The 12,923-nt window shown below is 34.8% G+C and overlaps 1 protein-coding gene across 11 annotated transcripts in view; it reads right to left on the reverse strand.

The window, feature by feature from the left end:
• The window catches only part of MEF2C (myocyte enhancer factor 2C), a 117,030-nt gene that overhangs the window by 19,124 nt on the left and 84,983 nt on the right, over positions 1–12,923 (reverse strand). For 7 of the 11 annotated variants that reach the window (XM_064735440.1, XM_064735441.1, XM_064735434.1 and 4 more), the window contains 2 exons: positions 6,280–6,466; positions 5,105–5,152 (listed from right to left, as the gene is read on the reverse strand). In XM_064735440.1, coding sequence (XP_064591510.1) covers positions 5,105–5,152; positions 6,280–6,466 — 235 coding nt within the window. Of the gene's footprint in view, positions 1–5,104; positions 5,153–6,279; positions 6,467–12,739; positions 12,878–12,923 lie in introns of all 11 variants that reach the window. The other 4 variants (XM_064735445.1, XM_064735437.1, XM_064735444.1 and 1 more) reach the window with 1 other exon arrangement.

Consider the following 12,923-nt stretch of genomic DNA (forward strand, 5'->3'; position numbering starts at 1 on the left):
ATTGAAGTCTACTGAGAGTGGGCTTGCATTGATCTCCGCTTTGGTAAGAGGTCACATGAGTTAGCTGAAGAGAGACAACCTTTGTATATGACACTCACTGCAAGATTTTAGAAATTTTTTTATACAAAGAGCAGCATCTAGCCTTTCAGGCTTATTCTCAAAGTTTCAGTGATAATGACTTCCGTGTGTTATTTGTTACTTGGAATTAGAGATGGAAAGGCATGTGTTGACTGCCTACATAGATATGAAATTCAGTAGAAAGACTATTTCTTTCATACTATATATTAGACCTTGTCAAAAAGTTTTAGTGTTCTGCTAGCTTTGACAAAATCTCCTACCTGTAGGTACTTCCCTTAAAACAATGAAGGGAAAAAAGTATCTATCCATCCATCCATCCATCCATCCATCCATCCATCCATCCATCCATCCATCCATCCATGTATTCATGTCTAGGTAAATAGCTATATATTCTTATGTGGAAAAAACTTTGGAAGAGGAACACTTAAAGGTGTAACACAAGTAGAAGGAAAACCAGAGCAATCACATTTTTAGTTTCTTATCCCATTCCATGGTTTTAAGTCAACCTGCCAATTTTTGAATTCTAATTGTTTGGATTTGGCTCTACTGCATCACAAAGTTTGTTATGAATGACTATGTCCTTTCTTTTGTGCTATGAGATTCCTTGGACAGGAACTGTTTTTTACTTCTGTACCACATTTTGCCTAGTCTCTGGGCCAGAAGTCTGTGGATTATTGCACTCATCAAGTAATAAGGGACAGACAACAATTTATCACGCTCTCTGTGGCAAAGCCAGTTATTGTCTTACTAATAGGCTGCCCATAAACTGTGGTTTGAGAAATAATTCTCCAAGCTCATTTATTTACATATTTCACACTTGAAGTCTAAGAATCACCTTCTCTTGACTATATCAAGCATGATTTCAGGGTAGAGTGAAGAATATTTATGTAACATTTCAATTTCTTTAAAAAAATGGAATTTGTTTGTTTACTTATATTTATAGTTCCAAAAGTCTTTAATGCAGCTAGATGTCTTTGAAATCATTGCTTAGTTTTGGTACTGCTGATCAGCTGAATTGGGCAGAGTGCACATCTTTTTACTAAACCACTCTTTGAGGATATACCGTCCAGATTGCCTCTACCCTGAGGGAATATAACTTAAAAATTTCTACTATTACACATATTCCCATGTGGCTTGAAATACTAGCAGAATATATAATATATTCACCCACAGTCAGTATACCACCTAGGAAAGGAAAATGAAAGCACTAGAAAATTATGATACTGGCTGGCACTTCAGGACCTCAGCCTTCAGAAGATGAGAAGGCAATTGTTGAGGCTAATTACATGTGGCTAATTTCCAGAAGGAAATTACTTGCTGCAAATTCATAGATAAATATAGGATTTGGTTATTAAAAACATGGGATAAAATTTTCAAAATGCAATGCTGATCTATTCAGTTTCTAGCACTTTTTAATATCTGATTTAAAGGTAGTTTGAAGATGTTAGACTGAAAGACAGCAAGTGCTCTGACAGCATTTGTAGAACCTCAAAAACTTTTGAATAACTTCCTCCTTTAGTTTAATATTAATGTCAAGTTGGGGGCAGTGCAGAAACTGAATAGAGAAACAAACATTACAGATATGCAGAAATAAACAGCTGAAATAGGTATATATTTTATTATACCTGTTGTGGATTTAAAAATTGAGATGGGAATTTTCCTTTGATTATATTATTTACAGTTGTTTTAAGTCTATAGAAATGCCGCTGATTTAAATTGGCTCATTCCATTAAAAGGAAAACTTTATTACGAAATACAAAATGTCTTTCTCTGAAAGCCATACCAAAGGAAAAACAGAACCCAGTCTAAAAGGAGAACTCACTTCGAAAATCAAAAGTTCAAACTAGAGATGCAAAGAAAGACATCCCCCAATACTGTTCTATTTTAAAGCTTTAAAACTATTGAAAAAAATTAGTTTTCTATCAAACTTTCAACATAAAGAATAAGCCACTGAAGAAAAAATTGAGTTAAGATATTTGACAGTACTAAAACTTCACAGGCACTTATTTGTGTTCACGTTGCCTTTAAGAGGTTTTGTTAAAGACTACAGTCTGTTAAAATTAAAAGAACTTCACGTAGTCTATTATGTAAACAGGTAGACACATCACTTAGCCTTCATATTAGTTATGCAGTAAATGAAAATGGATTTAGAGTATGTCTATTAGGGTTCAAAAAGTGCTTGTTCTGTCTTTCAATCAAAAGGCTCTGTTTTGAGAGAACAGTGCCAAAGACATTGCTGTATTTGTAATTTAGCAATGATACAGAATGTGAAGATCAATTTTGTAGGCATTTGCTACTATCATGTGATAGAAACTACTCAATCAGTGTTTAGCTGAGAACAAATTTACTCTTACAAATCTGAGACAACCTTGGTTTACCTTAAAAATACTATACATAGTAATTAGTTGTGTAATATAATAAAGAAGTTGTCAGCTTACTAAGTTATATTTATGTCTTAGGTTAACTCCCAAGGTAAATTGTGGATGATTCCAGGGTTACTACTTGAAATAATCCAAACCAATGAAAAAAAAACTTCTTTAAACACTGTCTTAAATAATCATTTTCCATTTCTGGTATTGCAGTAATAATGAAATTTATTTTGGTGCAATTTATTGAAGTAATGCACAAACTGAGGTCTGGTGCTAGTAACAAAAAGTAGTTTCATTTTATAGTGGCAGAAATGAAACTATTTAGACTCTTTTCCTTGGAGTATATTATTTTGAATATATGCTATTTTTTCACATTGTGGAAAAATGCAAATACAGAAGGTTCTAATTTGGCCAGAAATACGAAACCAAAGATGATCATGCCACCAGCTTCTGAGATGCCAGATGGAAGAAAACACACAGGTTTTTGTTTCTTGTGAAAAATGATGAAAAAAGAGAACTTTTGATGTTAATTCTTCACCTTAAAGAAAGATGACTGTCCAAAATAGTGCCACTGTAGAATGATACAACTAAGACAGAGGATTGAACCTTATAGCGACCGTTCCATCCTCCTACAGCCCTTTATCTAATTCTTCCTATTGTTCTACTTTAAAGAGATTTAGAAAGCATTTCTTTAATGACATTTAAAACTTTTATTTTCCAATAAAGAACAAAGACTATTCCTGTAATTAAATATTTATGATGTAGTCTTAGCAATGTTCCTTATATATATTCCCCTCAAATAAATTGTTTACTCCAAAATTGCATTGCTTGAGGGCTTAATGCAAGTCCTTAATTTTTGATTACGTCCTTAATTTTTTATTTGATCAAACCATTGTCTTCCTATGCTTAAATATGTTTTTAATATATTTCCAAAAATCCACATATTTAGAAAGAATATAAATTTTCAGCTGGTGTAGTGATACACAGATTTTATTAAGACCAAGGATTATTAACAGAAACGCACATGCAGATGAATTTTTATTTTAGTATGTCCCTCTTTTAAAATAACACACTGCTTTCTCTACTAACTGCTTTTCAGCATCTATTTAAAGGAATGGGAGACTAGTAATGAGGTGATGATATTTCTAATTGAGCCAGGAGAGGGAGCCCCTTAATAAGAAGATAATTCCTATGTCCATCCCTTTACTGCTGTTCCTGAAGTTCTGATCAAGCTTAAAAGTAAGATGAAATGTTAACACTGCAGAATGAATATTTCTTTAGCTCTGTTTCAGAGGTTAACAGGGGACAATGAACAAAACTATAATTTTCTGTCACAATTTTTTTTTTGAGAACAAAGGAGACTTATAGTGAAGTTTCAATGGTCTGCCTTCCCTACTCTAAAATTAGCACAAAATGACTCCCTAAAGCTTTAGTATATGTACCAGAAACTGCCTTTCTGGTACAGGGCTGTGCAATTCTAATTGTGCTCTTAATGCAACACACAAATATCTGTGACTCATCTATATGTGAAAATAAAAGGGGAGTGGAGATCCCTAATTCAGGCTGAGAAAGGACTAGGGAGAAAAATCCTAAAACATTATATAAAAAATTTCTTTATAAGTGATTTTAAAAGAAAATATTGGAATTGCCATTTATATCAGCTTTGATTTATGGTGCACAAAATGGATCTTCCAACGATTTCTCCATACAATTCTCCCTGAGAGCAGTTACTCCAGCAAAATATCATGCTTTACCACTCATTTGTTTTCAATGAACATACATGTTCTCAAACAGAAAAAGTAACTTTGCCATTGTCTTTTGTAATCTGTATTTGTCATAATGCAACATTGCTGATATTGCTAACAAATCACTGAGTTTACTGAGCAAAGGGGACTACTCTGACAACATTGCCTTGATACCACAGATCTCAGCGAGTACAGTTCTTGGTAGTTCTAAGGGAGCAGGACTAAATGGCTTATCTTTTTCTCTGCCTGGGTATTTTGAAAATCCTTTACCTGTTGTGTATCAAAGCAGTTAAGCAGTTAAGCAGATACATATGGCAAAGCTGAAGTTCATTACTAATTATTTAAGTAAATGCTAGCACATTTTGCTGACTAGTAAAGGTCTTAAGAGCAGGGGTTTGAAATTTTTGCTGACCAGAGATGTCTTAAGAGCAGGGTTTACACACAGTACATTGAGGTACAATGAACAACTCACAATTAAAATCTTTATTCAAGCTTAAATTAATAAAATGAAGCCCCAATTCCACTCAAGTCAATGGCAGACTTTCCCAGGATGCAAAAAGGATCAAAGTTTCTCACGCTGACTCCACCAGGAGTGTTTTTTGAACAAGGCAAAGCAATGTACCCAACAGTTTTTATGGAAAGGGTAACGTGAAGGAAATCAACCACTTGTTTCTGTGGAATTTATTGAGTTGCAAGACTTTTGATGCTGCTGGAAAACAAGTCTCTTTCTACTAATAAGAGAAGCACAAATATCAGTGAATGCTCCACAACCTAGCTGAGCGAATTAAAAATTGCTAATGGATTTTTACTATCCCCTCTCCAAAAGGGAGCTATTTTAGTACTCAGCTTCTGAGTTTTAAAGTTTGAGCTTTATTCACTTGGAAAAACAAATATAAATTCTCCTCTCTTTACCTGCACTGGTGCCTGCACCGGTTGCAAGGTCCCCACCCATCAGGCCACCTAGGGGTTTGAAATGAAATGTAAATGAGCACAATAAATTACAACACTCAAACATTCAAAATACTTTCTCTACTTTCAATCACCCTGTTGTAGCACCCATCATTTCTTTCCTCTGACTTCAACACGCAGTTGAATCAGGCCCATAATTATGAAATCATGGTGTTTAATGTTACCTGTATAAGACACTTGCCTTTCAAGGACAAACAAAATACAGAGTACCCATAATTTCCTTATTTTAGTTTCATGCTTCCACAGCATGTGAAAAATTATGTTTAAAAGATATGTATAGTACTCCTTCATTTGAAAACTATCTTTAGTTGAATGCTAGTCAGAAAAGGAAAGGACTGGGAGGAAGAGGCTGAAGATTCCTGGAGAAGAATGTAACTCAGAATAAATACATATACATAGATTTTAATTTCCTCAGCCTTTCACAGACATTCACACTAACGATTTTTAAAACTTCTCTTAGCACTTGGAGACCTCAAATGGTTCTTTGAACCTGGTATACTTCAAGATCTTGATGTTGCCGGAGGCAGACAGATTGAAACAACCTAATCCCCACTTACCCTCATCAGAGATGAGCTCTCATCATCGCCAGAACAAACTACAACCCCTTGCTATGTAAAGCACTGAAGTACAGAGCACAACTAACATTAACCCATCAAGGAGCTTATGAATGAATCAATAAAAATAAATTCTTCATTTAGGATGTAGATTGATTATTTAAGTAATGAATGTACTGATTTACTTCAATGTTTTTGCATTGGCTACATTTCCTTCCCTGCTTTATGTTGTAATGAGCTCTTGCATGAATTACGTAGATAAGCTGTCTTTTTAGGAAAAAGCATGCTGTCTGCCCTTCTGTCCTTTATTGACTTTATTGACTTCACTGATTTCCTTTGTTTTTTTGTTTTTGTTTTGTTTTGTTTTGTTTTGTTTTGTTTTTATGGTTTTTATGAGCTTTTTGCTGGTGGTTTTTTTTTTTCTCTTGATTTTTTGACACAGCAATTTTGGACAAGCTCTTGTGACTGTTAAAAAGAGAGTTCTTTTTTCTTGGGGTACAATTTAAAGTGACCCAAGGAGCTGAGAGCAGAGCATTTGAAGGAATGGGATTGAACAGAGCCTACCTGTGTTACCTGCACTTGGAGGCCGATGTGTCACACCAGGAGACATGCTATTCCTTTGCAAAGAAGGATGAGCCAGTGGTAACAGGTTGGGGTTTCCCAGTGAGCTGACTGGGTTACTGTATACCAAACTGTTGTGGCTGGACACTGGGATAGAAACTGGCATCTCAAAGTTTGGTGGTGGAACAGCCTGTACAAACAAAAATGGAAAACAAATAAGAGAATAATACAAAACTGAAACAGCCTTTAAGTGCAGTTGCTCTATATTTAGTTCAAATATTTTGTACTTGGTGATTAAAATATTTGTACTTACCCCCTTCCTCTAAGACTCAAGAGAAGAGTATCAAAACAATTACCAAGTCTTTTAAATATGATTTTTCAAGTAATGATTCCATCTTCCTTTAAAGAAGTTTGCACATTTATTTCATAAGAGGTGGAAAGAATTTTTTGTTTTTTTCTACTTTTTTTGTTGTTTAAAACAAACCTCTGTCTCATGCAGCATGATTTTCTATTTCTTTCATTCTTTGAAGTCCTAATTGTTCACTTGCCACCTTAATCTAGTGTCATAGATTACTGCAAGATCAAAGTTACATGACGATGGTGACTTCATCACATGGAAAAAAATTGGAAGGGATAGAATATAAAAGGCAAGGCTCTAATTTCAGCTTGTGTTTCTTTAGCAACCAGAATGATCCCAAATCCCAAGTCACATAAAAGACACCAATACAGTAAATAATTTTTAAAATGAGTTTCTATCTTAGCTTGAAAGGGCTTAAAAAAATTAAGTTCTCTGCAGGGACAGCTATCAATTAGAAGAAATTTAGGTACACACTAGTCTTTGTGGGCAATTTTTTGGGGGATGGCGGTGGTGTTTAGTGATGCCTTTTCATTATCCTATTTTCCTACCTAATGGCAAGACCTCCTGCTGAGCTACTTCCCTTTGCAAGAATGCTTTAAAAAACAAAAAGGCAAATAATGTACCACATTAACAGAGGTGTGGTACAACAGAGGTTGTGAGGAGATGCATATCTCATTTTGCTTCTAGGAAGCTCAATTCAGGTTTCCTTGGCTGGTTGTGAGTTTGTTGGTTGGGGTTCCTTGGGTAGCAGTTGCTTGAATTTCTATAAAAGTTACAACTACATTAGAAATCTGCATTTAATTTATTTGCTTTAAAAATTATTTTCTTGCCTTTTTGATCAGAAAAACTTTTTCAGAATTACCTGACAGCATTTTAAATATTCAATATGTGAATACAGGCCAAGTACCCCTCAATTTGCAAGATTTCTAACATTTACAATCTTATATACTTCAAAAAAGAGCTTAAACACATAAATTTTTTTTTGAAGTAGACATATTCCAAGGGAGGAAATTAAAGGTTTTAATTTTATTGTTGGCAGCTGATAGTACTGGTATATCTTCAAGGACCTAGGAGGAGAGCGGGACATATCAACTGCTTATCGGTCAACTGAGGCACCCTGACCTTGTGTCACCCATGTCTCTATGCCCTCTGTATTACAACACTATCCATCAAATTACAGTTATCTCTTAGGGCTGTTTTTTTTTTTTCTTTCTTGGTCCTCTCTAGGGGCAGAGAAAATGTTAGTCTAAATATAGAGGAATTATTTTGCCTAAGCACAAAGAGCAAGATTTTCAGGGTATCATGTTAAGGATACTCTATACAAATGCCTTTGAACTATTTTGAAGTGTTAATTTAGCTCTGATACCCTCTCCTTTTTTTGAGAGATGACCATAGCAACAGTAGTTGAGTAGATGAACCTGCTGGCATTGCTCCCCATCCTGGGGGGACATGGGAATTTCCTTCCTTTTGCTGAGAAGATGAAATGCACTCCCATGGCTGTATTTTTCATACAGCTGATTGATTTACGTAGAGGAAGGAAAGGAAGGTGAGGTGTTTTGGGAATCCACATGTTCCACATCTAATCTACAGATTTAAGAATCTACATGTAATCTGCACCCTTATGACTCAGGTCTAAGCTCTTTGGAAATAGAGTCACATAGCATAATCTGAAACATTTGATCAGCTTGAAGATATGTTTTGAAGCAAGTAATTCTTTTTATTGGCCACAGAAGGACCCAAAACATTCCTAAATCCCATATTAGTCAGAAGCACATGACTGTTTGTAGAATTTGAAGTCATTGTTTGAGCTCTCCATGTTTAAGTCCCAATTACAGCCTGATGTGAGACATGAATAAGCCAACATGAAGTTTCTGATTATTGCAACATACATGGCTGCAATGGAGTTCTCTCTACCTGGTGGCTTTGAGCCTGTGGACCTGCCTGCTTGAGTATCAGTCCATCTTGCATTGACTGTCATCATCAAGAGAACACTGCATAAAGTTTTTGTCACCCTTTGTCACAAGACCTATGAAGTCTACTTCTGAGTCTGGGTAGAGACTATCATTGCCTCTATTTTCCTAATATCTTTTCCTAATCTAAATTTCTGTTATCTAAACTTAAACACCTGTACAAATGCAAAACAGAAGGTCTTGCCAGAATTCTAAAAGTTTGTTTCTTTTAACTACTATGTTCTTCCTTCCATGTACAAACCAAACTGTTCAAGATTCTTCTTTTTCTACATTTGTACAAAAGAGCTCCAATCTTGGTAGCTCCTAAGCTGTCAGTCTCCCTTGTCAAGTGAAACTGTTACTTAGCTTTCATTTTGCCATTTAAAAAGTATTTTTTAAAGTAGTTGAATTATTTAATTTCCTTATGAAAAGTCTAATTTTTGTCATTTTACCAACTATTAGGATCAACTTACATCTGGTTACAGAGCACTTCATAGGCAATTTTATAAGGGCAAAGTTAGTTTACTCTCTGTTTTTCAGCACAATATACTATATCTGAAATACAGTAGTTTTTATTTCTTCACCACAGTCAAAAGTTAGAGAAGTTTGGCTGGATAAACATCAGTATTAAATACTACATCTCTAGGTACAGTTCTCTAGATCTCTGTCTAACTTTATTAGTGTTACAAATTCCTCACAAAGAACTGCAATGTCCTGCAGATTCCCCATGGTTCATATTGATTCCATTTCAGCCTGATGGACCTTAAAGTTTCTGATGAACTTTTGTAATATATATATATATTAATAGGAGCTAGGGAGGAACTGAGGCCATGTGAGGCCACAGAACAATTCATGTCCATACCATTAAGCTTTCTCACCTTCAAAAAATCTATGACTACATGTAGACCGACAACTGAGAATTGTACCTGGCCTGGACTAACAACCAAATGAAATGAAGAAATTGTCTGGGAGAATGTTATTTGGCATCAAAAGGTACCAAAAGCCCGATGGGGACTGTTCAAAAAATTCACCTCAGAGATAAGCACACTTCATGCTGCTTTAGTATGTTTTCTGCTTTTTTTGCTAATTCTAATATAGACAAAGTCAACACTGTCATGTGTATAAAGTTTGCCACATTTTGCCTAATTTTCCCCCTTCCTTTGTCTTTTCTCCTTTGGACACCACTGCCAAAGAGGGCAGATGGCTCACCAGAGACGATACTGCCAGTGTACAGCACACAGTGTTGGATGCTCACTCCACATGTTATGATACATGTTGCCAAACAAAGTGTTGGACACTTAACCTCCTTGGAACTTAATAGGCCAAACATTCTGTGTTGAGTATTGGTTTTATCTCCCCGTGTTCAATGAGGCCTTCATTTATTTAGAGACAGAGATGCTTATAGCTTCCTTCTAGTGGGCTATTTCTGTCTCCTCTGCTTTCATCATTCTTACGAATTTACAAATATGTGTCTAATTTTTATCAGATGGTTTAGAACAATATGAATACTTATCCTCAGAAAATTATCTGAGGAAACATTATTGGGCTTAGCTGTTAGGAACAAAAGCCAATGTTGTTTTTATTTGGCAGCAACTTTTTTATGTTCCAAAACCAGGCAGAGGCAATGCATTTTTTTATATATTCTGTAAGTAGTGATTTAGAGACTTAGTGACTTTATTATTAATTTTGCTTTCTTCTCCCCAATTTTCTTGGCTACCTTTGATAATCACAAGTAAATGAATATATCCTCCCTGTCTTAGTTATTCTGATTTGTCCAGTTAAGGATATTACTTTATACAATACATAATATTTATATATAAAACCAGATAGTTACAAATTTACATTAAGTATAAGTTGTGATCTTGATCTTGCCCATTGCATCTCAGCATATGCCAAGAGAAGGAGTTTCTATTACATTACCAGAGAATATGTACTGTTTCTTCCTATTGTGGTAAGCAGCTTGGATGGATGACAGAGGCCCTGAGATCAGCTTGTGATGTAGTCAGAGGATGACTACTCTGTCTTACATGAAAAAATGCTAACATTTTGCTGTTCTATATTTCTGAAGTGTCTCTGAAGTAATTGCACAAAAAGATTAATACACTGCACCTCATCACCTCCTGAAAGGTGGGAATCACCAATTAATTCCTGAAGTAGGACTATATTTGACATCAAAAAGTTATATTAAATGAAAGCAATTGGAGTGAAATTCCATTGATTTTGGGAAAACAAAACTGATGTACCATGCTCAGATTAACTGTCTGGTTTCTAAATCTTATACATTTCCTCACTTTACAGAAAAGACAATTTTCCAAATGCTTATGGAGGTAAAGAAAGAAATAGAACTCACTACTATGGGAATGAAGTTTTTTTCCTAGGTTTTTTTTAATGTCTTAAGATTTCAGATGATTATAACCTGTTATATGACCTGTTTTGTTAGGAAAGAAAAGAAACAAGTAGCATGAGATTAATAGATGTTCTGAAGGATCATTCCAAATATATTTTTAAGGCAGAAAAGTAGCTTGATGAAAATTCTGTCAGTTTGATTTGAAAAAGCCAAGTCATCCTTGAAAGAGAAACAGCATGAAAGAGTGACAATTGGTGAGATTTTGATGTGAAAAAGGGTTAAGCAGTTTGGCTTATAACAGTCTACCTAAATACTGCAGTCATCACTTGTCAAGCTGAGTTGTATCCTGAGAAACCAAATTAATAGTGACAGCTTTAGAGCTTTTTTGTTCTGAGAAAAATAGCTTTCCAAAGGAAGCAAATAAAAAGGGAGGTAAAAAAAAATGGGATAGTTCTGTATTCCTCCCTGAGATTCTACATACATGTTTGGTACCCTTCATCTTTCATTTTATATATTACTTTATCAAATTTGGTGCTTTTCTAGTCTCTGGGAAAGTATTATTTAGTGTTCTTATATTTTTCCAAAATAGTTTTGCCTGATGTAAGAACTTCTTCAAATTTTAATTACCGTGAGTGAAAAATCCTTCTGCTGAGACTTAATAGAAAGAGAAACAGAAACACTTAAGAGTGCTTGAGACAGAATCTGAGCCTCCTTAAGAAGTATCCTCATCTTAGTTATCAGATTTTGTATGTGCAATTGACTAACAGTACACAAGACACTGTGCATTCTGGGTATCCAGACAACATTTCTGGTAGGTAACCATGATACCTTTGTATGGGAATGACAAATGAACACATACAAATTATCTCTTTTTCTTGTCTTTTCGAAATAAGAAGTTATCTATGCAAATTCAAATGCTTCTTTAGGTCTATGCAAATATTTGGTTTCCTACTTTGCTTTCCACAGACATTAGGAATACCAATCAAATATAACTTCCAAACTTCCATATTTGTCATCTTTAAAAATGTAATATTAAACATAATGACAAATAATTCATCCTTTGTATGTCTCGTGCAAAACAAATAGGACATGCAGAGTTATTTCTCTTAGATATCTGGCAAGGCATATGACTGATTGTTAGAAATTTTGACTCGGTTAAATAAAAATTTAGCTCATGCTAAAGCATTAAAATAATGCTGATGAGGTCAAAGCAAATTCTCTGATAAAGCTATAAAATCACTCCAACTCACAAACAAGTCTGAGACCTGCCATGAGGCTCTCATGCACTCTGTTTCTCTGCAGCGAGCAAGAAGCTGTAACCCTTCAGTGCTGCAACTGAATTTAGCAGAAACAATGAAGAATTGAAGTTACACATACTAAACACACTAATTACTATATATAAAGCAATTTCAGTTTTACATTGTTTTTTCTATATTGCCACAGAAAGTATTCTGTCAATTTGTTAGCCTGTCCACAGAGAAAAATTTCCACTGTTATTTTTTAAGTATAATTTTGGCAAGTGGTGTAGTAAAACACTTCTGTAAATTAAGTGACTATAGTTCATATGTATATATTTCACTTCCTTCTGTAGGTTTCACCCATAATAGGCTTCATCTGTGTGTCAGAGTTAGAGACTTGAAAGAAAAATATGCCGTGTGAAATTTTCTCACCACAGTGCTTAGTTATATATTTGGCTATTAAAGCCTCTTTCTAGCTGAATTTATTTCCTTAAGAAGCCAGAACTGAAAGGGTTATGATTTGTTACTGCGTCAGTTATCAGCAGACAGCCATCTAACCTTTGGTACTTACAGGTATTTTATGGCTCTTGATCATATTATCAAATTCTTCATTAATTTTTTTGTATTTTTCTTCAGTGCGTGGGGTGAGAGCATAAGAGGAGTCAGGATCAGGGCTTTCACAAGCTTTGTTTTCTTTCTTGTGCAATGCCTGCCAGATTCAGAGAAATATCAGAAAGTAAAAAAAATGAAAAGTA

Source organism: Zonotrichia leucophrys, chromosome Z (assembly GCF_028769735.1).
Source record: "Zonotrichia leucophrys gambelii isolate GWCS_2022_RI chromosome Z, RI_Zleu_2.0, whole genome shotgun sequence".
NCBI lineage: Eukaryota > Metazoa > Chordata > Aves > Passeriformes > Passerellidae > Zonotrichia > Zonotrichia leucophrys.